The sequence below is a fragment of the Nerophis ophidion genome, linkage group LG10 (genome assembly GCF_033978795.1).
Source record: "Nerophis ophidion isolate RoL-2023_Sa linkage group LG10, RoL_Noph_v1.0, whole genome shotgun sequence".
Classification (NCBI taxonomy): Eukaryota; Metazoa; Chordata; class Actinopteri; order Syngnathiformes; family Syngnathidae; genus Nerophis; species Nerophis ophidion.
The window spans coordinates 23,561,575-23,588,408 of NC_084620.1; the positions used below are offsets into that span (position 1 = coordinate 23,561,575).

At 43.1% G+C, this 26,834-nt stretch overlaps 2 protein-coding genes and 1 long non-coding RNA gene across 4 annotated transcripts; 2 read left to right on the forward strand and 1 right to left on the reverse strand.

Annotated features, from left to right (window-relative positions):
- The first annotated feature begins 1,367 nt into the window (after positions 1–1,367).
- Positions 1,368–14,239, forward strand: ctc1 (CTS telomere maintenance complex component 1). 2 transcript variants are annotated; one of them, XM_061912897.1, is made up of 25 exons: positions 1,368–1,525; positions 1,685–1,772; positions 1,847–1,937; positions 2,005–2,227; positions 2,791–3,029; positions 3,103–3,232; positions 3,307–3,582; positions 3,659–3,781; positions 3,937–4,166; positions 4,231–4,372; positions 4,491–4,699; positions 4,760–4,926; positions 5,010–5,124; positions 5,194–5,596; positions 5,696–5,785; positions 5,862–5,984; positions 6,052–6,098; positions 6,194–6,282; positions 6,381–6,516; positions 6,600–6,668; positions 6,736–6,886; positions 13,474–13,529; positions 13,599–13,755; positions 13,834–13,939; positions 14,007–14,239. In XM_061912897.1, exons 1-25 carry the CDS (start codon positions 1,475–1,477, stop codon positions 14,108–14,110), a joined length of 3,615 nt encoding a protein of 1,204 aa, XP_061768881.1. In that variant the 5' UTR covers positions 1,368–1,474; the 3' UTR covers positions 14,111–14,239. The 2 variants fall into 2 exon arrangements, with proteins under 2 accessions (XP_061768881.1, XP_061768882.1); XM_061912898.1 differs by lacking the exons at positions 13,834–13,939; positions 14,007–14,239 and having other exon boundaries at positions 13,505–13,529; positions 13,599–13,742.
- LOC133560416 (uncharacterized) lies at positions 2,629–13,885 on the reverse strand. The gene is made up of 5 exons (XR_009808444.1): positions 13,442–13,885; positions 6,715–6,844; positions 5,396–5,535; positions 3,077–5,260; positions 2,629–2,980 (listed from the first exon to the last, which is right to left on the reverse strand). It is a non-coding gene; the product is annotated as an uncharacterized LOC133560416 (long non-coding RNA).
- A 1,669-nt stretch (positions 14,240–15,908) lies between the features above and the next one.
- Positions 15,909–25,548, forward strand: LOC133560417 (H-2 class II histocompatibility antigen, A-U alpha chain-like). Its single transcript, XM_061912900.1, is given in 5 exon segments — positions 15,909–15,985; positions 16,043–16,176; positions 16,178–16,289; positions 16,366–16,650; positions 25,345–25,548. Coding segments are annotated over 5 exon segments (702 nt in total). The 5' UTR covers positions 15,909–15,936; the 3' UTR covers positions 25,467–25,548.
- Positions 25,549–26,834: the final 1,286 nt, after the last annotated feature.

Below are 26,834 nucleotides of genomic sequence, written 5' to 3' on the forward strand. Positions count from 1 at the left end.
CTGGACCCCCTCTCCAGAGGCCCGGGCTTAGACCTATTTTTTTATTTTATTTTAATCTTTTTTTTTTTTTTTTTTCTCCCCCCCTTGTTTACCTGTATCTCACTTTTTTTCTAAGGGGCGCTGGAAGTCGGCAGACCCGTCAGCGATCCTGTTCTGTCTCCCTGTAATGTTTGTCTGATCTTGAATGGGATTGTAGGAATAAATAAAATACTATCTATCTACCATTATCCATCCATCCATTTTCTACCGCTTTCTCCCTTACGGGGTCGCGGGGGGCGCTGGCGCCTATCTCAGCTACAATCGGGCGGAAGGCGGGGTACACCCTGGGCGAGTCGCCACCTCATCGCAGGGCCAACACAGATAGACAGACAACATTCACACTCACATTCACACACTAGGGCCAATTTAGTGTTGCCAATCAACCTATCCCCAGGTGCATGTCTTTGGAGGTGGGAGGAAGCCGGAGTACCCGTAGGGAACCCACGCCTTCACGGGGAGAACATGCAAACTCCACACAGAAAGATCCCGAGCCCGGATTTGAACCCAGGACTGCAGGACCTTCGTATTGTGAGGCAGACGCACTAACCCCTCTGCCACCGTGAAGCCCTATCTACCATTATGGTGAGGGGAAAGCCAAAAGCGACTGAGTTGACCAAGAGAGCCTCAAGAAGAGAATATATAGAAATGTATGCAAAGAGGAGCAAGGCAGAGGTCAAATGTTAAATATGAAGGAAACGTGTTAAAAAAATGGGAAGAGAGGTGGGATAGAGAAGTCAAAGGAAGACATTCATAGGAAATACAACAGAGTGTAAAACTTGAAAGGGTTGGAAATGCAATAAGGAGAGAATAAATTATACTGGCAAGATTAAGGATAGGGCACTGTATGTTAAATAAAACATGAAAAGAATGATAGGCAAACATCAAACAGGACTGTGGAGGGATGTCAGGAGGAGGAGTCTGTAGAACTTGTGCTAATTAGGTGTAGTAAATATGAGTGACCGAGAGGTGTGTCGAAGAAGAATCGAACAGATTTAGATATAAATGAATACAAATGGATGGAGTGTTAAAAAGGAGGGATAGGAAACAGGCGATGGCACTATTAGAGTTTTTGACAAGCACAGGATTATACTATAAAATTTAAGGGGGTTGCTAAGGTTTAGGAAGAGGGAGGTTAAAAGATAGAGCAGGTGAGTGTGGGTAATGGGCTGCATAGGTATTTTTAATTTATTTTTGTTTCACTTTTTTTGTGAAATTGGGATCTAGATTGTGAATCACTGTCTGAACCACACTCCGGAGCAGAAGGTGGCAGTAAAGCGCCATTAAACTGGAATGCTACCGCCGTAAAACACAAAGAAGAAGATTAAGAAGACAGGTTTGAGCCTCAGCGCGTGCCGTAGCCTGAAAAAAAGTGAAGTGTTTCAACTTTACGCCGCGCTTGTTTTCGTACCAAGAACAATACCAATGCCCTGTTGATATGGACCCTCTGCAGCCGTTTCGGGACCAGTTTAATCTGCACAGTGATGCGGTCAGTAGAACTAATGGGATCAACTCATAGTTCAGATGTTGTGTATTTTCTAACATACTTACAACATCGTGTTTATCTTGTTTGACACTGTTTAACACAAGAATTACTCACTTTTTCGAATCGGAGAAATCTATTTCTTTTGTCAAATATTGTCTGTAGGAAGTCAAATGGTTGGAAGAACTATTTAATTTCATCAGAGACCAGATTTGTCCCGTGCTGTCTGGCCCCGACACATCCTGTCAGACAGGTGAGTCTCACACCCCCCTACCTCCTCTTAAAAAAACCTTCTGTCACATGACTGTCATTTCTTGTGATTTGCAGCCGACCAGCGTATGTCCAATCTGACTGCGTGTGTGCTAAAGAGGATACAAAAGAACATGTCTGCCACACACACATTACCTGTCAGCTACAGGTGTGTTGCATCATCGCCCATGTACTGATGTTATGACACTTTGTTAACCTTTGACCTGTATTGCCAGGATGGTGTGCGTCTCTGAGCTTCTCACTCACCAACGTCTGGCCTGTGTCAGTAACCTGTCGTGGAGCACCAATCAGCAGCGGACGTTGGCCAAGGAGGCTGAGCTTTCTCTGCCGGGTCAGCAGGCTTTACCACGAGCCAAGCTGCTGCTGATTGGCTGTCTGACGTACAACCAAGACGGCGAGTGGAGGCTGATGGACGCCAGCGGCAGTGTCAGGTGTGAGGTGAGTTAGCATATGGACTACACTTGTTCAACCTTTTTGAAGTACAGGGTAATGTTGAGTTTTTGCAGACTTTTAACCTTTTACCAATCACCCTAAAAGAGTTTATCTTGCTTTGGTTGGATCCCTATTTTCAGTACAACTTCGTGTGTGTGTGTGTGTGTGTGTGTGTGTGTGTGTGTGTGTGTGTGTGTGTGTGTGTGTGTGTGTGACAGTGTGACAGTGACTCGACAGTTATGCTTTGCTCATGCTTTGATTGATTGATGACCATTTTTTCCCACTAATCGGTAGATGGTGTCGTAGCTCTCACTTTCAAAACTGATGAAAAAAGGATTACAAATCAAAAGTAACACAATCACACAATGGTAACATCATGTTGAATATTATTGATTTTAAATCTGGTTTAATTGAACGATTTTCGCCACAATCTTGAAAGGGATCTATCATCTAAATATGTGCAACACCTGCATAGACCGCGAATACAAGGTTGTGGACTTCTGAGAGTTAATGGTGAATTTTGGTAGGACTGGACATAATGCACTCATGGAAAATGAGTCCCGCCCTAGGTTGTGTCTCCATCACCTCTGTGGCTGAATCGTCTCGTCTTCCTGCCCCACTGGCACTACATCCCCCAAAATGCTCCACAGCAAGTGCAGCCAGATGCTCGGGGCTACTTGGAGATGATTGGCTCTCCGGTTCTATTGAGTCCTGGCCTTTTGCATGGATCGGTGACCGCCCCTGTTGCGGGGTCGAGACCTGGAATCACAGTCAGTGTCACAGAGGCTGTGGCCTTAGTACACAACAGGTATGCCATGTGATCTATGAGACAAAAATGCCATTCTTGTTTTTCACCGTCTAACCCCCTTCTGTCTCTTAAGGATCCGAGGACAGCGTTTGTCCGTCAGCGGCCATGTAGCTTCAGTCTGCCCCTTGTTAGTCATTGCAGGAACTTCCTTCTTCTGCTTCACACTGACAGACAAGACACACACAATACCTGTCCTGGTGAATGTAAGCACAAACACACACTTAGTGAAGTCATTGTGTTTTGAAACGTGTTGATGAGATTTTGTGTGTGCGTGCAGGACAGCAGCAAGTTGTGGTGGATACAATGTTTGTCCGTTGGGATGTGTGTGTGTGTGACAGCCTTGCGTGTGTGTGTCCTGAAAGCCTGGAAAGGAAACAACATTCTGTGTGTGACTGAACACTCCGAAATACACAAGACACACACTCCAACAGAGGACACGCCACCGGCCATGTCTCCCCCACTGATGACATCACACCTAGGAGAAGGACAACCTGAGATGTGCCTTGTCCAATCAGCTGTCAGGATCAAACATTCCAGAATTATCAGTTACCAGGTAAAAAAAAAAAATGATTTAATGACAATGTCACATGTTAATATTTCTCACCTAAGCCCTGCGCCTCACGTAATAGGGCACAGTGACTGAAGTGGTGAGCGAAGGGGCAGGTCTGTACATAATGGACAAGGTGATGGGTCTGTGTCTGGCCTATCAGCCTACGCTGAGGAGGAGGCTCCGAGTGGGAGACAAAGTACAGGTGCAATTTTATTTTACTTTTTTACACCTTTGTTTTTAAAAGCGCTAAATTAGTGTGAATAATTATTATTATCATTAATATTCAACATGCTATCAGCACTCACAGCAGAAACAAGTTATTGTGCTAATCATCGCTTAACCATTTTCCACATTTAGCTCCATCACGTTCACTTCCTCTACCGGCCCTGTCCTGATTTTCCTCCCAGCATGCTTTGCACTTGTCTGCGCTCCACTTTGACGGTGACAAACTTCAGCAGGGTGATTGGCTCAGTCCCCAATCACAGCTGTCCTGGGGATGGTGTGTTGCCACGGTTACTGGTGGAGAAGAGCACGGCCGTCTCCCAGTATCTGTGGACCTGCCACCTCAGCTCCCAGCTGAGATGCAGGTAAGGTGTGCCAAAGTGAGCAGACCTACCTGCACTCACTATAACTCCTCTGTTCTTGTGTCAGTCTGCTTTGCAGCACCACAACCCACTGTGTGTGTTTGCTGTCATGGAAACTGATGGAGATTGTGTTAGGAGAAGGGCAACAAAAAAGACGAGACATCTACACCGAAATGCTGGACAAGCCTCACTCTTGCCTGCTAATGCAGGTAAATGTCATTTTTCATCTTACTTATGTCTCTGCTTGTGATAAGCATCTTCTCATGTCCTTATGTGTCTTTTTACGTCCGTGCGTGCGTGTACGTCCGTGCGTGCGTGTACCTCCAGTATGTGGCTGACTGGGCGCAGCATCAATACATCAGCCTATCTGAGCTAAGCAAGTCCCTCCAAGAGGACTCTTGGGCTTCACTATCGCTCAGCTCTCTGCTGCCACCCGCTGGAGGAGGACTGACACGAACCGAGATGAACTCGGCCCTGGCCTGGTCCAGCAGGACTTTGACTTCTGACCCAACGAGCGAGCCCGGAGAGACGCTTGGGTAAAGTTTTAACCTCTCTCTGTCATGTGGCCGCGTGACAATATGAAGCATGTCCCGCAGACGGCGTCCCCTGCTGCTCGTCGGCGTGTTGGAGCTTCCTTCTCACCCATCACAACCCGCGCTTCAGCTGAGAGACGCTACGGGGGTTATCGCCTGCGTCGTCACAGGCAACACCCAGGAGGAGGAGGGGGGAGGTCAAAGGGCATTTTTGAATACTGCATGGATTGGTCAGTACACAGGTGGAGGGTAGTAGAGGTCACACACTGATGACAACTTATATTCACAACTCTTTACAAATGTGTGTGCCCAGGTTGTCTAGTATGTGTCCAGCAGTTCACAATGGTAACAGAGCGATTCCTCCAATCAGATTTTCCCTCCTACCAACACTTAGACCAGGACAAGTTCATCACACATAAACACTGCAGGTACACGCGCGGACACAGTCTTGATTTGTATATTCCCTGATAGTGTGTGCATGTATCCGTGTGCAATAGGGTTTACCTCCAGTTTTCTCAGGATTCCATCCACATTTTGAGTCCATCTGCTGCCATGGTAACTCACCTGTGCCAGAAAGATGTGGAGTCAGTAGATAAGAAGAAAAAGGTTCAAATAGCTGCGACAAAGAAGAGAAGAAGATGGGAAGAGGAGCCAGAGGCCTCCCAGTCTTCTTCCTCCATTCCCATGACAGCCACTTACCCCTGCGTCTCAGTGGTCCTCAGGCTGGAGCAGAAGACTGGTGTGACTTGGATGAACACGGGGGCAGGGCTAGAGGAAGAAGAGGCTGGGCTGATTGCTTGCTTCTCTGCTAAATCCACTGTGGTTGGTCCAGTGGTAGCCTGGGAGCATGACCCAAAGAACAGGCCAATGGAGGAGTTTGAGGTGGACAAGGAAATAGAGGTGAGCGAGTGGACATTTCTCCCCATAGTGGCCGTGTCGACAACAAACAACAATGTCTGTGAGCTCCAATAATGCACCTGTTTGTGTGTTTGCATGCAGGTGACTGTGGTGTGTTCAGGTGCACCAGCTCGCTGGTTTCCTGTCCTCCAGTCAAGATGTTTTTACAGACTGGTGGTACCCAACACACAGGTATGTGATGACACCAATCATTATGTCCAAACATCATCTTGTGATGTTTGGTCGGTAATTGTCTTGTGTCCATCAGGATTGCAGCGTGTTGATTGACTGTGCTGTCTCTGGGTCGAGAAGCGACTTCACTGTAAAGGTGCAATCTGATTGGAAGTTTCACACACTGACATGCCCACTCTTTCTGCACACCTATGAACAGGTACACATTGTCCCATATTAAAATGTTTTCACTTTGTGACGCTGACGTATCCTCTCGTGTCTTCAAGAATGTCTCATCCACTGTGTCATTGTTGTCTGAAGTCCTGGACAACAGGTAGATTTGACACTGTTAATCCCATGATGTTTAATCCCTGACAGATTGTTACTACTGTTGTGTGTTTGCGTGTGTGGGAATATGTGGGTGGATAGTTGTGCAGATGTAGTGTGCTTCCAGGGTTTTGTTTCCGAACGAATCAATCTGGATGACAGGACAAAGAACACTGGACATGCTCAAATAGGTCTATCTCTTTCCCACACACACACGCATGCACGCACGCACACACAACCACACACAAAAGACAAAAAAAGCAGTACACGTGTGTGTGTTTGTGTTCAGGTGTGCGTCTCACAGTGTGTGACCAAAGTGGGAGGAGCATCAATGTCTACCTGAAGTTCAAGAACATCAACTACCCACCTGGTCTGTTGCCAGGCAACACTCTGATGTTCTCAAATTTCCACAAAAAACTGTCCAGGTGATACACACCACTCCAATTGGACTCCATCCTATGCATTTAGTCGTACTACTACAACGTATGTGTGCGTGGCTGTTTTCCAGGACAGGAAGTGTGTACTGCACTAATCTACCAGTCAGCTGGGTGGCAGTCGTGCATGTGCAAGATAGAAGGTAACGAGACGCATGTGCCAACATTCAAATGATTTACACAATTCACCTGGATTTTGTTGTCGAACAGTTCTGAGGGACGCCCACCGGTTCCCGACATGCACCTGGGCCTGTGGACTCGACAGAGCAGCACCGTGGGTAGGATCAAAGGTCACGTGGTGTGTTTCCTGTTCCTGCAGCTGCAATGGAAGTGTTCACAGTGTGGGAGTGTTTTCCGACAGGTATATGTATATACCATATATATATCTGTCATGTACTGTACACACACACACATACATACATGTGTGTGTGTGTGTATATATATATATATATATATATATATATATGTTCTCCACGGGTCGCCACCTTGTCGTGGTGGAGAGCCTTGTGTGTTCCAATGAACCTAACAGCGATGCCGTCGGGAGCCTCGGCTCCTGGTAGGTTCAACCATGGCGGTAAGGTCGAGGGGGAGGTTCCAGACGAAGCGCGATCCAAAAACCTCAACGGCGGAACTGGCGGATAATGACGCGTCCCCTCCGGCAGTAAAGGCGGATGAAGGTTAAGGGTGCCTCACTGCCTACTGGGTGCACCGTGTGTGTTTGGCTACGGGAGTAAACTCCTAACGACAAATCTGTTGGGAAGACCCGCATCAGGCAGCCATCAACAGACCGGTGTGCTGGCAGTCTTCTGCAACTCCTTCTTGTAGAAGGTCGTCATGGGCTTTTCATGCCACTGGAAGACGTAGGGGGGAGCCAAGGTAGTGAGGGTAGTGACTGCGCACCACTTCCTTCACTCTAATCTACTCCTTGCGCAGGCCTGCTCCAAACACCCTCACCCCCTTTCCCACCCCATCCCCACCCCTCCAAGTCCTGCGGCGATGGAGAATGGTGGCAGATACAGGTCTGGATGTGACTGGGAGTATCTAGCCCAACTCTGCACGCAGGCGGTGTGGGATGGACGGTCGCTGAGGTACGGGATGGAACAGCGTGTCTCTTCGGCAGCTCCCCACGTGACTGAGCAGCCCCACCCTGCTCACCCTGAGATGGGAAGGGCCTAGAAAATGTGGCCTAAAAATGGTCTGTTCCTCCACTCCCGGGCAGCCTACCGCAGCTGCCGGGTCATCCCCCCATGCGGTCGAAAACACAAGAATAAAACCCGACTGACACTCACACTAGCGACTTGGAACGTCCGTACGCTTTTGGATGTGCTTGATGATTCATCTCGTGCCCGCAGAAGAACAGCGTTGGTGGCGCACGAACTGAAGAGGTATAACATTGACATTGCGGCCCTCAGCGAGACCCGCTTCCATGGGGAGGACTCCATAGCCGAGGTGGGAGAAAGATACACTTTCTTCTGGAAAGGGCTTCCGGAAGGCTCCCGTCGCCTCCATGGTGTAGGCTTCGCTGTGCGGACCTCCCTACTTCAGAAGCTTCCCGAATCTCCAGGTGGCATTAGTGAAAGGTTGATGACCTGGAGAATTCCCCTCACAAATAACCGTTACTGCACCCTCATCAGCGCCTATGCCCCAACATTGATTGCCGACCCTCAATGTAAGGAAGAGTTCTATGCCTCCCTGCACTCCGTCATCAGCAAAACACCACTCACTGACAAGCTCATCCTTCTAGGGGATTTTAACGCAAGAGTGGGCTCGGACAGTGTACTGTGGAGGGAAGTGATGGTTCGGCACGGTGTTGGCAAGCTCAACAGCAATGGTCTCCGTCTTCTCACTCTATGTTCTGAGCATCAACTGGTCATCACAAACACCTTGTTCCAACTGAAAAACAAGTACAAAACATCCTGGCAACAGCCTTGCTCTAAACACTGGCATCTCCTAGATTACATCATCACCCGCCACGCGGACAGGAAAGAGGTGCGCATCACTAGGGCCATGCGTGGAGCTGACTGTTGGACTGACCACCGCCTGATCAGAACAAAGATTGACTTAGAAATACGTCCTCAACAGAGAAAAACACCACCTTCCAAGAGGCTCAACTGCGATGCACTGAAGTCCACGCACTGCGTCAACCAGCTCAGGAAAAATGTAGCAGACAAGCTGTTCAAGATTCCTGAAGTGCCACCAGAGCTGGACACTGGCACTACCTGGAGCACCCTACGCGCTGCCCTCCATCAGGCGGCCGTGGAGTCTATAGGGTACACCACAAGGCGACATCAAGACTGGTTTGACAATAGTGCGCCAGGAATCTATGACCTGCTTCAGGCAAAACACAAGGCCCTTGCAGTTCACATATCAAACCCTCAATCCACCGTCCTGAAGGCTCAGCTCATCCGCCTCAGAAGTGAAACCCAGCGCACCCTCAGAGCCATGGAGAATGACTGGTGGACACAGAAGGCCCGCGAAATACAACATCACGCAGACACCAACAACTCTCATGCCTTCTACGACTCCATCAAGTCCATCTATGGCCCACAGAGGAAGAACATCACCCCAGTTAGATCAGCTGACGGAACCACTCTCTATAAGGACAAACAACAGATCCTGGACAGATGGGCTGAGCACTTCACGGTACTGCTGAACACCACAAACCCTGTACAGACAGACATACTCTCTGACCTCCCATGCCTGCCCCCTGTAGACTCGCTGGACTCCTCTCCAAGCTTCTCAGAGGTACTCAAGGCCATCAAGGGTATTAAAAACAACAAGAGCCCAGGCCTTGACAAGATCCCGGGAGAAATCTTGAAGCATGGTGGATATCTCCTGCACCGCAGAATGCACCAGCTGATCACTGCCATCTGGTCGTCTGAAGTCATCCCGCAAGATTGGAAGGATGCTAACATCATAACGATCTATAAGCGCAAAGGCGACAAAGCAGACTGCGGCAACAGCAGAGGTATCTCCCTACTATCCGCAGCCAGGAAGGTGCTAGCAAGGATCATGTTACATCGAGTAGCAACTCATGTAACCGAAAACATCCTGCCCGAATCTCAATGCGGCTTTAGACGTGATCGGAGCACCGCAGACATGATCTTTGTGGCCAGACAGGTACAGGAAAAATGCAGAGAACACCGCAAAGACTTGTACATGGCATTCATTGACCTGTCCAAGGCCTTCGATACAGTAAGTACTTGGGAAGTACTTGGAAAACTAGGTGTACCAGCAAAGTTCTGCAACCTACTGCGACAGCTACATGATGGCATGCAGGCCTGTGTGAGCAACGGCGGCCAACAATCCCCATTTTTCAGTGTGGATGTGGGGGTCAAGCAAGGGTGTGTCCTTGCCCCAACCATATTCAACATGTTTATTTCCACTGTCACCCTCCTGTCCCATAAACACCTGGACCCCACAGACGGGATTCAGATACAATACCGGCTGGATGGTAACCTTTTTAACATCCGTCGCCTCCAAGCCAGCACTAAACTCACCTCCCAGCATATTCTGGAACTACAGTATGCAGATGACTGCGCTGTACTTGCACACTCACTAGAGTCTCTCCAGCGCGCACTGAATGTGGTAGCCTCCATCTACAGTGCCATTGGTCTTCAGATAAACACCAAGAAAACACAAATACTCGTGCAGGAGTTTACTCCCCAGCCAAAGACGCCAATCTTCACCCTTGACGGGCACCCATTAGCCACCGTCCCCCACTTCACCTACCTCGGTAGCACCCTGTCGCCAACCTGCACCATTGACGATGACGTCCAGGCCCGTATTGGCCTGGCCTCTGCTGCCTTTGGAAGGCTACGGTCCAGGGTTTTCCTGAACAGGAATCTAACCATCTCCACCAAGACAGTCGTGTATAAGGCAGTCTGCCTCTCCACGCTGCTCTATAGTTCCGAAACCTGGACACCCTACCAGAGGCACATCCAGAGTCTCGAGGCCTTCCACATCCGCTGCCTCCAAAGGATCCTGGGTCTGACCTGGGAAGACAGGGTGCCCTACACTGAAATTTATGACCGGACCAACACACCCAGCATCACAGCACTCCTTGGCCAAAAACACCTAAGATGGGTCGGACATGTGATTCGTATGCCAGCCCACCGCCTACCCCGTCAAATATTGTATGGCCAGCTTTCAGTCGGTCAAAGGTCTGCCGGGGGCCAGAAAAAACGGTACAAGGACCAAATTAAAACTCTCCTGAAAAAGTGTGACATCAAACCACCAGCACTGGAGTCCCTGGCTGCTGACCGCCAGACTTGGAGCTCTACTTGCCACCAGGGAATCACTCATCTTCAGGAGAAGTTCACAGAGCGGAGAGCACAGCGGCGTGCACAAAGACACCAACGTGCCACAGCACCAGCGACCATCACCGCTGCCTTCCCCTGCCCCTCCTGTGACAACGTCTGTGGATCACGCATAGGCCTGAGCAGCCACCTGGCTATGCACAGGCGAAAAGCACAACAATAACCAATCCAATACTTCGTTTGGAGCAACGTCATCATCGACATCGATGGACTGCCATAAGGAAGGAAAAAAAATATATATAAATATATATATATATATATAGGAATGTGGGAAAAAAATCAATTCGAATTTGAATCGCGATTCTCACGTTGTGCGATTCAGAATCGATTGTAATTTTTTTAAATAATTTTTTTTTTTTAATCAATCCAACAAATCACTACACAGCAATACCATAACAATGCAATCTAATTCCAAAACCAAACCTGACCCAGCAACACTCAGAACTGCAATAAACGGAGCAATTGAGGAGACAAACACGACACAGAACAAACCAAAAGTAGTGAAACAAAAATGAATATTATCAACAACAGTATCAATTAGTTATAATTTCAGCATAGCAGTGATTACAAATCCCTCATTGACATTATCATTAGACATTTATAAAAAAAATTTAAAAAAAGAACAATAGTGTCACAGTGGCTTACACTTGCATCGCATCTCATAAGCTTGACAACACACTGTGTCCAATGTTTTCACAAAGATAAAATAAGTCATATTTTTGGTTCGTTTAATAGTTAAAACAAATTTACGTTATTGCCATCAGTTGATAAAACGTTGTCCTTTAAAAATATGAAAGCTTTTTTTTTTTAAATCTACTACTCTGCTAGCATGTCAGCAGACTGGGGTAGATCCTGCTGAAATCCTATGTATTGATTGAATACGGAATCGTTTTGTATCGGAAATATATCGTTTTTGAATCAAGAATCGCGTTGAATAAAAAATAGATTTATAATCGAATCGCGACCCCAATAATCGATATTGAATGGAATCGTGGGACACCCAAAGATTCGCAGCCCTAATATATACTGTATATATATATATATATATATATATATATATATATCTATAGTATATATATATATTACATATATATATATAATATATACTATAGATAATATATATCCATCCATCCATCCATTTTCTACCGCTTATTCCCTCTCGGGGTCGCGGGGGGCTCTGGCGCCTATCTCAGCTACAATCGGGCGGAAGGCAGGGTACACCCTGGACAAGTCGCCACCTCATCGCAGGGCCAACACAGATAGACAGACAACATTCACACTCACATTCACACACTAGGGCCAATGTAGTGTTGCCAATCAACCTATCCCCAGGTATTATATAATATATATAATATACATTATATATTTTATAGTGTATATAATATATATTATATATTTTATAATATATATGTATTATATATATATTATATAATATATATGTCATAAAATCTATATTTTTATATATTTATATATATATATATTATAAATACTATATATGATATATGTATATAATATATATGTATAATATATATATATATAATATATATTATATATATATAATATATACATTTATACATGTAATATAAATTTTATATAATATATATGTAATAAAATATATTTTATATATATAGATTTTATATGTATATTATATATATTATATATAATATATATATAATATATGTGTATATATTATAATATGTATATTATATATATATTATTTATATTATATATAATATATATTGTATAATATATATAGTTTATATAAAATACATACATATTATATATATACATATAAATTCAATATATTATATAGTATAGATATATACATATAAATATATATACAATATATAAATATGTATGTGTGTATATACATATATTTATATGTGTATATATATACACACATACATATACATATATATGTGTATATATACATACATACATATATATATATATATATAAACAATCATATTTATATAAACATCTATATATAAATGTATACACACATTTGAAGAAACTGTAATAAAAAATCATGATTTCAGTTATTTAACCTTTTTTGTTGAGTACATATGTTTATACACACACATATGTGTGTGTGTATATATATATATATATATATATATATATATATATACACATGTACATATGTGTATATGTATATATATATATATGGCGACTTGTCCAGGGTGTACCCTGCCTTCCGCCCGATTGTAGCTGAGATAGGCGCCAGCGCCCCCCGCGACCCCGAAAGGGAATAAGCGGTAGAAAATGGATGGATGGATATATATATATATATATATATATATATATATATATACTTTATACACATATGTACATATGTGTATATGTATATATATATATATATACTTATATATATATACTTTATATATATCCATCCATCCATATATATATATATATATTTGTTTTATGTTTTTGTTTTATATAGAATATAAAACATGATTTGTTATTTCACCTTTTTTCTGTTGAGTACATAACTCCACGTGTTCATTCATAATGTAAATAGTCATGAAAAAAATGATATATATATATATATATATATATATATTTATATGCGTACACATGTTTGTTCGCATGCCCACCTGCAATTTAAAATGGGATCTCTCTCCTTCAGTCAGCTTGCAGTCAGTGTCTGTCTTCCTCAGCTTGCGTCTTCGACTGCGCAGCTAAGTAAGTTTGTATCATGTGATTAACAATCGCTTGAAAGCGATGATGATGATGATGATAAATAATGGTCAGGTTGGTAATCGACGACGGCACAGGCGAGGCTCACGTGCGCTTCTCAGGGATGCATGTTCGTCATCTGCTTGGATTGGCCCATTCTCAATGGGAGGGTCTTCAAAGAGCACTCAAAGTCAGAGGTGACATCACAGTCTATCCCCGCGGACAGAGTACGGTCAGTGACGTCTTAAAAAACAATTCCATTCATAATGATCAATACCTCCATAAATAAGTGATTGGTTCCTTCTTGCAGTCGTGCGACTCAGACGACTGGCTGCTTCACTTCCTGTTGTTATGCGTTCGGAGAGTTGACTCATTGTTTTTGACCTGCAGCAGACAACACGAAGCCAAAACAGAAGGTGACACACATACACAAACACAGCAGATCAAATGAAATGATAAGCTTTTCTTGATTTTTTTTCTTAGTGGTCAAAACATTGAGTCGTAGAAAGCGAGACTTCTTGACCAGGTTGGCCCCGCCTCCAAAGCTCACCTGTCTGCAAATGCACAGCTTGCCAACTGCACATTGAAAGTTCATGTTGTGATGCCATTTTCACTCCACCACAGTCTGATTGAAGGGTTACTGTATGGGTGGAGCCTGTCAGTTGATGACGAGCAAATATTGATATATTCAGATTGAAATAAAAAAGTACAACTGACTGCTTAATGTATTTGTTATTATCAATCAATCAATCAATGTTTACTTATATAGCCCTAAATCACTAGTGTCTCAAAGGGCTGCACAAACCACTACGACATCATCGGTAGGCCCACATAAGGGCAAGGAAAACTCACACCCAGTGGGACGTCGGTGACAATGATGACTATGAGAACCTTGGAGAGGACGAAAGCAATGGATGTCGAGCGGGTCTAACATGATACTGTGAAAGTTCAATCCATAATGGATCCAACACAGTCGCGAGAGTCCAGTTCAAAGCGGATCCAACACAGCAGCAAGAGTCCTGTTCACAGCGGAGCCAGCAGGAAAACATCCCAATATTAACCTTCATATCCTTTGTGCCTCCTTAAAAATTGACGACACACACTCTTACGATCCAAAAAGGACCTTCTTTTAAGTGTCAGTGAGCAATAAAACTTTTTATTCCAACAGTTGAAATCTTTTCACAACTTTATCTATTGATATAAAGTTTTTATAATTTTATGTTTTTTTTTATGTTTCTTAGCCTTTTTGAAAACATTTTTACTTTTGTAAAGTCGGAAAATGCTAAAGATGCAGTATTTCTAAAAATATTTTGCTGAGTGGAATATTAGAGGTTTGGTCATTAGAGCCTTGAATAGGCCAATAATCCATTACATTGATTTTCATACAGTAGACAAACATATGTTTACAATGCCTACTGAGCTACAATGAGAGATAAAACTGCTAGAACTTGGTTGAGTTTACACAATTGTTTTATAACTACCATCCATTCATTTTCTACCGCTTGTCTCTTTCGGGGGGCTGGAGCCTATCCCTGCTGCACTCGGACCAAAGGCTGAGTAGACCCTGGACAAGTCGGCGCCTCATTGAGGATTGCCCAAGATCATTTTATTTACATTTCTGCAATTAAATGTATTAATGCTCCACAAAGCTCCGACAATTATGCTAATGGTTTTCTTCCGCTACCTGGTGGTTGAGGGGCGTATTTACTCCAAAACAATATTTGTTTGTTTTTTAATCGGCAAGAATGTTTTTTATTCAGCTTTCATGGAAAAAGCATAGTAATATAACAGGATGACTGTCTGTTAAAAATAACAGCAATAATGGGAGTCAATCAGGCCGAAAGAGGTCTTAATGTGCATACTTTGTTTGGGGGATGGCATGGCGCAGCGGTAGAGTGGCCGTGCGCGACCTGAGGGTCCCCGGTTCAATCCCACTTAGTACCAACCTCGTCACGTCCGTTGTGTCCTGAGCAAGACACTTCACCCTTGCTCCTGATGGGTGCTGGTTAGCGCCTTGCATGGCAGCTCCCTCCATCAGTGTGTGAATGTGTGTGTGAATGGGTAAATGTGGAAATAGTCTCAAAGCGCTTTGAGTACCTTGAAGGTAGAAAAGCGCTATACAAGTACAACCCATTTATTTATTATTTTTATTTACTATTCTAACATTACAATCAAAAAACAATGTTATTTTTTTTTTTTTGAATCCCTATTTTGAGCCTTAAGGGTGCAGAAGGGTTCATAATAATCATTTTAAATAGCTTTGCAAATGTTATCTACTTGTAAAGTGTTCTACCCAGTCACTGGTGATATTGTTACTTATCTGCACTGTGATTGGCTGAGCTCAGTTGCTGACGCTGCATGTTCGGCTTCGCCCGCCTAAAGTATCAGAGCACAAGTTGAAAACAAGGAAAGAATGAAGGCGTCAGTGCTGCAGCCCCTGCTCTCTGGCATCTCAGCAGATGGTAAGTATCCTTACAGAGAGTCTTAAAGACAACCTTTCAGTGGTTGTTTCTGCTCAGATGTCCATGAAGACTTGCACATTGTGGGCTGTTCCGACACGGATGGCGAGGCCGTTTATTCTCTGGACGGCGAGGTCCTGTGGTATGCTGACTTTGCCCGCCGGGCAGCGGTAGAACCTCAGCCTGACTTTATTACACATGTGTTACACAAAATATGTTTTACAAGGGGCCCTGCTCTTAATGGCCAACTGCAAAACGAACCTGAACACAACCCGCAACTATCTGAAGGATGACCCATTAGTGTCTGGTACTTTGATCAAACAGGCAAGTTCGCACTTGAAGACCAGGTTTTGACCTTTAACTTTGCGCACTTGTGTGTTCAGAGGCTCCCTCGGATGTGATTGTCTACTCAAGAGATGAGGTGCTACTCGGAGAGAAGAACACACTTATCTGTCACGGGACTGGCTTATATCCGGCGCCCGTCACAGTACGCTGGGCAAAGAACGGCGAGCACGCGGGCCAAGAGGGCAACACCAGCCCCCCATTCCCCAACAAAGACGGTTCTTTTCAACAAACATCCCGACTTGACTTCACCCCCCAAAAGCGAGATATATATAGCTGCATAGTGGAGCACAAGGCCCTGGAGGAGCCCAATACTCACTTCTGGGGTGAGTCACATGATCTAACTGTAGAGAAGCACTCTAGATTTACATGGCCCAAAACACTATTTTGTTGGCGGACCCATTTTGCTCTTTAATTTTTCTCATACAACACGCTATAGGGTTGGCGCTCTAAACATTTTTTAACTCGGGGCGCAACTTTTCCACTGCAGACGGGTCCGGGACCTACTAAAATATTAACACTGAAGTGTTAATCTTACTCTTGATTTTAATCATATTCAATAATTATATCCAACCTACTTACAGTTTACAACCTAATTGTCATATGATATGAAACTGTGTGTTAATCACAAATATTATTATTTATTTACTCTGACACATAAACCTTAGGGTTAGGTTAGGCTAAAGATGGCAAACCACCTCGGCCGCTCGTTGTACGAGTGAATTTAGTTCAAATCCAGAACCAGATTCTGCGAAGGGAGTGTGAGCTGTTTTATATTGCAGGCCTATTCAACTATTCAGCTGTTATCGCCAGAGTTACTCTCAGACAAAACCACACAACGGAAAATACAAAAGACATCACAAGGTCAGGAATTTCAATACAAAACAAACTTAATATCTTTATGGACAATACCTACTAACGTACCTACTACTACTTACCTTACCAACAATACCTACTACTAACCTTACCTTGCGACAGACCGTGCTACTGAACAAAGATCTCAGTTTTATGGACATGGTAATAAATCTGGTAAACTTTTAGCTCATCAACTACGCTGAATATCAGCATCCCGATATAGTCTGCAGTTTAAATCCAATTCAGGTACATGCAGTTACGGATGATATTAAGATCAATAATGGGTAAGGTTTAGGGTTATGCATGCCTCTACTCCAGGCCTATTCAACCGGCGGCCTGCGGGCCACATCTGGCCCGCCAAAGTTATTCATTTGGCCCGCTGAACATCACCCATTTAGGCTTGATGAACCCCGAAGGGAATAAGCGGTACAAAATGGATGGGTTGGATTAAAACCATTAAAACGAGGGTTGATCATGAATGCAATACTACCGCCATCCCGCAGGAGGCAACAGCAAGGCATATGTGTGACAATAAAGCAGCAGCAGGGATGGAGAAGACTACTCATTCAAACCTGGAAATAAAAAAACACCCACCCATCCATCCATCCATCCATCCATCGTCTTCCGCTTATCCGAGGTCGGGTCGCGGGGGCAGCAGCCTAAGCAGGGAAGCCCAGGCTTCCCTCTCCCCAGCCACTTCGTCTAGCCCTTCCCGGGGGATCCCGAGGCGTTCCCAGGCCAGCCGGGAGACATAGTCTTCCCAACGTGTTGAGGGGATCCGGTTTGGTGGCAGCGGGATTAGGTCTCTGCTTTTTGCAGATGATGTGGTCCTGATGGCTTCATCTGGCCGGGATCTTCAGCTCTCACTGGATCGGTTCGCAGCCGAGTGTGAAGCGACCGGAATGAGAATCAGCACCTCCAAGTACGAGTCCATGGTTCTCTCCCAGAAAAGGGTGGAGTGCCATCTCCGGGTTAGGGAAGAGACCCTGCCCCAAGTGGAGGAGTTCAAGTACCTAGGAGTCTTGTTCACGAGTGGGGGAAGAGTGGATCATGAGATCGACAGGTCTTCAGTAATGCGAAGGTTGTACCGATCCGTTGTGGTGAAAAAGGAGCTGAGCCGGAAGGCAAATCTCTCAATTTACCAGTCGATCTACGTTCCTATCCTCACCTATGGTCATGAGCTTTGGGTCACAACCGAAAGGATAAGATCACGGGTACAAGCGGCCGAAAAGAGTTTCCTCCGCCGTGTGGCGGGGCTCTCCCTTAGAGATAGGGTGAGAAGCTCTGTCATCCGGGAGGAGCTCAAAGTAAAGCCGCTGCTCCTCCACATGGAGAGGAGCCAGATGAGGTGGTTCGGGCATCTGGTCAGTATGCCACCCGAACGCCTCCCTAGGGAGGTGTTTAGGGCATGTCCAACCAGTAGGAGGCCACAGGGAAGACCCAGGACACCTTGGGAAGACTATGTCTCCCGGCTGGCATGGGAACGCCTCGGGATCCCCCGGGAAGAGCTAGACGAAGTGGCTGGGGAGAGGGAAGTCTGGCCTTCCCTGCTTAGGCTGCTGCCCCCGCGACCCCACCTCGGATAAGCGGAAGAAGATGGATGGATGGGTGGAAGGACAAAGGTAACTGAAGGAAGAAGTGTAAAGAATTACAACTAAGGGAGGCAAAGAGTTCAAAAGAAGAAACATCAATCTTCAACAAAATCTGGAGATTCTTTTTCTTCATGCTTGTACCTATTTGCACATGCTGGAAACGAGTAGCGAGGGCAGAATAATACATTTATTGACAATGCATCGACTTTCACACTGCATTAACTTTGCCATCAAGTAAAGGCAGTCTCAAAGGAATATAACCCATGGAGACGATGGATGGATGGATGGATGGATGGATGGATGGATGGATGGATAGATAGATAGAGATACTAGGGCTGCGAATCTTAGGGTGTCCCACGATTCGATTCAATATCGATTCTTGGGTTCGCGATTCGATTATATATCAATTTTTTTCGATTCAACGCGATTCTGGATTCAAAAACGATATCTTTCCGATTTAAAAGAATTCTGTATTCATTCAATACATAGGATTTCAGCAGGATCTACCCCAGTCTGCTGACGTGCTAGCAGAGTAGTGGATTTAAAAAAAAAAGCTTTTATAATTGTAAAGGACAATGTTTTATCACCTGATTGCAATAATGTAAATTTGTTTTAACTATTAAACGAACCAAAAATCTGACTTATTTTATCTTTGTGAAAATATTGGACACAGTGTGTTGTCAAGCTTATGAGATGCGATGCAAGTGTAAGCCACTGTGACACTATTGTTCTTTTTTTTTATTGTTATAAATGTCTAATGATAATAATGTCAATGAGGGATTTTTAATCATTGCTATGCTGAAATAGCAGTGATTAAAAAATGATAACTAATATTGATACTGTGGTTGATAATATTCATTTTTGTTTCACTACTTTTGGTTTGTTCTGTGTCATGTTTGTGTCTTCTCTCAATTGCTCTGTTTATTGCAGTTCTGAGTGTTGCTGGGTCAGGTTTGGTTTTGGAATTGGATTGCATTGTTATGGTATTGCTGTGTAGTGGTGTGTTGAAATGATAAAAAATAAAAATAAAAATTTAAAAAATCGTTTTGTTTTTTTTAAAAAGGAGAATTGATTCTGAATCGCACAACGTATTTGATTCGATTAGATTTTTTTCCCATACCCCTAATAGATACAAACTCCATTTCCATGAGTTGGGAAATTGTGTTAGATGTAAATATAAACGGAATACAATGATTTGCAAATCCTTTTCAACCCATATTCAAATTGAATGCACTACAAAAACAAGATATTTGATGTTCAAACTCATAAACTTTATTTATTTTTTGCAAATAATAATTAACTTTATAATTCCATGGCTGCAACACGTGCCAAAGTAGTCGGGAAAGGACATGTTCACCCCTGTGTTACATCACCTTTTCTTTTAACAACACTCAAACGTTTGGGAACTGAGGAAACTAATTGCTGAAGCTTTGAAAGTGGAATTCTTTCCCATTCTTGTTTTATGTAGAGCTTCAGTCATTCAACAGTCCAGGGTCTCCGCTATCGTATTTTACGCTTCATAATGCGCCACACATTTTCGATGGGAGACAGATCTGGACTACAGGCGGGCCAGGAAAGTACCCGCACTCTATTTTTATGAAGCCACGCTGTTTTAACACTTGCCTTCCTGAAATAAGCAGGGGCGTCCATGATAACAATGCTGGGATGACAACATATGTTGCTCCAAAACCTGTATGGACCTTTCAGCATTAATTGTGCCTTCACAGATGTGTAAGTTACCCATTCCTTGGTCACTAATACACCCCCATACCATCACAGATGCTGGCTTTTGAACTTTACGCCTATAAAAATCCGAATGGTTATTTTTCTCTTTGTTTGGGAGGACACCACGTCCTCTGTTTCCAAATATAATTTGAAATGTGGACTCGTCAGACCACAGAACACCTTTCCACTTTGCATCAGTCCATCTTAGGTGAGCTTGGGCCAAACCAAGCCAGCGGCCTTTCAGGATATTGTTGATAAATGGGTTTTGCTTTGCATAGTAGAGTTTTAACTTGCACTTACAGATGTAGCGACCAACTGTAGTTACTGACAGTGGTTTTATGAAGTGTTTCTGAGCCCATGTGGTGATATCCTTTACACACTGATGTCGGTTTTTGATGCAGTACCGCTTAAGGGATCAAACATCCGTAATATCATTGCTTACGTGCAGTGATTTCTCCTGATTCTCTGAAGTTTTTGAGGATTTTACGGACCGTAGATGGCAAAATCCCTAAATTCCTTGCAATAGCTCGTTGTGAAATGTTGTTCTAAAACTGTTCAACAATTTGCTTACAAAGTGGTGACCCGCACCCCATCCTTGTTTGTGAATTACTTAGCATTTCATGGAAGCTGCTTTTAAACCCAATCATGGCACCCAACTGTTCCCAATTAGCCTGCACACCTGTGGGATGTTCCATATAAATGTTGATGAGCATTCCTCAACTTTATCAGTATTTATTGCCACCTTTCCCAACTTCTTTGTTACGTGTTGCTGGCATCAAATTCTAAAGTTAATGATTATTCGCAAAACAATTTTTTTTATCAGTTTGAACATCAAATATCTTGTCTTAGTCGTATATTCAACTAAATATGGGTTGAAAATTTTTTGCAAATCAAGGTATTCCGTTTATATTTACATCTAACACAATTTCTCAACTCATATGGAAACAGGGTTTGTAGATAGATAGATAGATGGATAGATAGATAGATGGATAGATGGATAGATGGATAGATGGATAGATAGATAGATAGATAGATAGATTGATAGATTGATAGATAGATAGATGGATAGCTCTTGATTCCTTCAGGAGAGTTCCCCCCCAAAAATTAAAAATGATGATGTAATTATTATGATGTAATTGAATAGCCCTGCTCTACTTGCTCGCTGATTAAAAAAATGTTTGCCAATCTGGACATCCCCATTATTGATCAGTCCGCTGCAATAGAGTTAGAGAGACCAATATACTGCTGCATAATTCAATGTTTCAGCATTACCACTTTTTCTCCCACAGTCCTTTCGTTGATTAGATAGCCAGATTTTAGACTTCATTTGGGATAAAAATACAGATTTTGTAAACAATATTTACAGACACCCAAATCGTCGGGAGGATTAGCACTACCAAACATTATTTTTATATTACTGGGCCACCAACATTAGAATTCTTAATTATTGGCTCCAATATGAAGCATTTGATCTCCCTTGGTCATGGCTGGTTATGAAGGCTAACTCAACTAAACCGGTATCTCTTAGTGCTCTGGTTCACTCTCCCATCCACTCTTCTACTTACGCATCTACAAAAAATCCTATCATAAAAACTTAAATCAGAATTTGGGTTCGGCTCAAGCGCTGTATTGGTTTACAGACTATTTCTATTCTTGCACCCATCGCTGCTAATCATGCTTGCTTTCCCTCTTTTGTCTTGTCTTTTTAGATGAAGTCTGGGGATCAACAATATCAAAGATTTATAAATTGACAACACTTTTGCCTCTTTTCAGCAATGTTTTGAAACATTTTCACTCCCGAATATCTACAGAGCCGCAGTTTTGTTTTTAATACATTTACCAGGCTTTCAAACTTACCGACTGACAGTTTTAGATGCTTTTTTGACAACACTTCCCACATTAAAATGACCAATTATGCATATTTAAAATCAAATTTTATATTAACGCCCTGAGTCTGTGAATTACATTAAGTCACTTTTGGAGGGTGACTGAGGAGTGATCTTATCTGAGGAGAGCTGGACAGATATTTTGAGTAGGGTTCCTAGGTCTGCTATTTGTGCTAGAGAGAGCCAATGCAAGCTAATACAAACCCTGTTTCCATATGAGTTTGGAAATTGTATTAGATGTAAATATAAACGTAATACAATGATTTGCAAACCATTTTCAACCCATATTCAGTCGAATATGCTACAAAGACAACATATTTGATGTTCAAATTCATAAACTTTTTTTTAGCTCGGTTGGTAGAGTGGCCGTGCCAGCAACTTGAGGGTTGCAGGTTCGATTCCCGCTTGTGCCATCCTAGTTACTGCCGTTGTGTCCTTGGGCAAGAGACTATACCCACCTGCTCCCAGTGCCACCCACACTGGTTTTAATGTAACTTAGATATTGTGTGTCACTATGTAAAGCGCTTTGAGTCACTTGAGAAAAGCGCTATATAAATATAATTCACTTCACTTCACTTTTTTGCAAATAATCATTAACTTTGCAGTCGAGATTCCCACATTTGGGGAATTCGTAAGGGTCAGCACAGCCGGAGTGCAATGGCTGAGCTAGTGCGTCTGCCTCACAATACGAAGTTCCTGCAGTCCTGGGTTCAAATCCAGGCTCGGGATCTTTCTGTGTGGAGTTTGCATGTTCTCCCCGTGAATGCGTGGGTTCCCTCCGGGTACTCCGGCTTCCTCCCACTTCCAAAGACATGCACCTGGGGATAGGTTGATTGGCAACACTAAATTGGCCCTAGTGTGTGAATGTGAGTGTGAATGTTGTCTGTCTATCTGTGTTGGCCCTGCGATGAGCTGGCGACTTGTCCAGGGTGTACACTGCCTTCCGCCCGATTGTAGCTGAGATAGGCGCCAGCGCCCCCCGTGACCCCGAAAGGGAATAAGCGGTAGAAAATGGATGGATGGATGGATCATTAACTTTAGAATTTGATGCCAGCAACACGTGACAAAGAAGTTGGGAACGGTGGCAATGAATATTGATAAAGTTGAAGAATGATAATCAAACACTTATTTGGAACATCCCACAGGTGTGCAGGCTAATTGGGAACAGGTGGGTACCATGATTGGGTATAAAAACAGCTTCCCAAAAAATGCTCAGTCTTTCACCAGAAAGGATGGGGCGAGGTACACCCCTTTGTCCACAACTGCGTGAGCAAATAGTCAAACAGTTTAAGAACAACGTTTCTCAAAGTGCAATTGCAAGACATTTAGGGATTTCAACATCTACGGTTCATAATATCATCAAAAGGTTCAGAGAATCTGGAGAAATCACTCCAAGCAAGCGACATGGCCAGAAACCAACGTTGGATGACCGTGACCTTCGATCCCTCAGACGACACCGTATCAAAAACCGAGATCAATCTCTAAAGGATATCACCACATGGGCTCAGGAACACTTGAGAAAACCACTGTCACTAAATACAGTTTGTCACTACATCTGTAAGTGCAAGTTAAAGCTCTACTATGCAAAGCGAAAGCCATTTATCAACATCATCCAGAAACGCCGCCGGCTTCTCTGGGCCCGAGATCATCTAAGATGGACTGATGCAAAGTGGAAAAGTGTTCTGTGGTCTGACGAGTCCAATTTTCAAATCGTTTTTGGAAATATTCGACATTGTGTCATCCGTACCAAAGGGGAAGCGAACCATCCAGACTGTTATCAACGCAAAGTTCAAAAGCCAGCATCTGTGATGGTATGGGGGTGCATTAGTGCCAAAGGCATGGGTAACTTACACATCTGTGAAGGCAGCATTATTGCTGAAAAGTACATACAGGTTTTGAAACAACATATGCTGCCATCCAAGCGCCGTCTTTTTCATGGACGTCCCTGCCTATTTCAGCAAGACAATACCAAGCCACATCCAGCACGTGTTACAACAGCGTGGCTTCGTAAAAAAAAAAAAAAGAGTGCGGGTACTTTCCTCGCCCGCCTGCAGTCCAGACCTGTCTCCCATTGAAAATGTGTGGTGCATTATGAAGCGTAAAATACGACGGTGGAGACCCTGGACTGTTGAACGACTGAAGCTCTATATAAAACAAGAATGGGAAAGAATTCCACTTTCAAAGCTTCAACAATTAGTTTCCTCAGTCCTCAAACATTTATTGTTGTTAAAAGAAAAGGTGATGTAACACAGTGGTGAACATGCCCTTTCCCAACTACTTTGGCACGTGTTGCAGCCATAAAATTCTAAGTAAATTATTATTTGCAAAAAAAAAATAAAGTTTATGAGTTTGAACATCAAATATCTTGTCTTTGTAGTGCATTCAATTGAATATGGGTTGAAAAAGATTTGAAAATCATTGTATTCCGTTTTTATTTACATCTAACACAATTTCCCAACTCATATGGAAACGGGGTTTGTACATCATACTCATCATACCAAGGTCTGGTTGGCTAGGATTTATGACGGAATATCGATATTTTGTGATCGGTGTTACCGGTCTCCAGCTAACTTAATATACAGTGTGACAGTCTGACCCCCCAACTGTCACTTTTGACGGAGAAAAACAACATTTGACATGTTAAATTATATTTTTTTTTATTGCAATTATCTCTATAGTATTTTGAATAGGCACAGCAGCTTTGCTACCAAGTAAAACTAAAACTGTTATAAAGAACATTTTGACTCATTGTTGAATAGAAGTTTGGCAGAGTCAAAATGTAATGTAACCATGATGCAATTTAGTCCATCAAAGTTGAACAAGTATACCTACAGAGCACGACGACCACCTTGATCAGCTACTAAAGTTACCAATTGCCATAATCATGTGGCCCCACAAGTCATTGTGGTGCTAAAAAACACTAGTGTTTATGCCAGGTGTTACCTATTACTCTTGTTTACAGGAGTGAAGGTGATGACGCCCGGCATCGGACCTGCAGTCTTTTGTGGACTTGGACTGACTGTTGGACTTCTCTGTGTGGCCACCGGAACCTTCTTCATTGTCAAAGGGAACCAATGCAGCTGATTGGCTGGAGCTAATGATGTCCTCAAACACTGCTGACCTTTCCGCTCACATAAAAACACAAAATAAAAATATCACCGACAAAGTTCTTATTTCTTGAATATTAAACCCTGAATTGAAGTTAATTGCCAACTCAATCTTTATATTGCTGCAATCAGTCCTCTCACAAAAACTGATGACACCCGCCACCTTTCACTTGACACAAGACAAAGTAATTCCACCAAGCTAGGAAAATTGCAGGACAACATAAGTGTTGGGACAAGTAAAGCGGTCAAAACCTGAATGTGCAAAACATTTACATTTTGACAGAAAAATTGTCCCCTGTGCAAGTGCCCTTCTTCTATACTTAACAGTTTCTGATCATGAAACAAGATATTACAAATATTTTGTTATCAAGAATAAATTCTTGAATAAATCTTGTTGCCTTAACTTCTGACTTTAAAGCAGGTTCTTCAATGAAGAGTTCATGGGAAAAAAATAAATGTGACAATATTGTGTGTGTGTATACGTATATACACACACACGTGTACATATAGAATAGAATAGAATAGAATAGAATAAAAACTACTTTATTGATCCCTGGGGGAAATTTATACATACATATCTGCATACACACATGTGCATATATATATATATATATACACATACAAACATGCTTGTATATATATATATATATATACATATATATATATATACACACACACACACACGTGTGTACAGTTTATATACACACACATGTATATACACAAACCCCGTTTCCATATGAGTTGGGAAATTGTGTTAGATGTAAATATAAACGGAATACAATGATTTGCAAATCCTTTTCAACCCATAATCAGTTGAATGCACTACAAAGACAAGATATTTGATGTTCAAACTCATAAACTTTGGGTTTTTTTTGCAAATAATAAGTAACTTAGAATTTCATGGCTGCAACACGTGCTAAAGTAGTTGGGAAAGGGCATGTTCACTACTGTTTTACATCACCTTTACTTCTAACAACACTCAATAAACGTTTGGGAACTGAGGAAACTAATTATTGAAGCTTTGAAAGTGGAATTCTTTCCCATTGTTGTTTTATGTAGAGCTTCAGTCGTTCAACAGTCCAGTGTCTCCGCTGTCGTATTTTACACTTCATAATGCGCCACACATTTTCGATTGGAGACAGGTCTGGACTGCAGGCGTACCGGGAAAGTACCCACACTCTTTTTTTACGAAGCCACACTGTTGTAACACGTGCTGAATGTGGCTTGGCGTTGTCTTGCTGAAATAAGCAGGGGCGTCCATGAAAAGGACGGCGCTTAGATGGCAGCATATGTTGTTCCAAAACCTGTATGTACTATTCAGCATTAATGGTGCCTTCACAGAGTG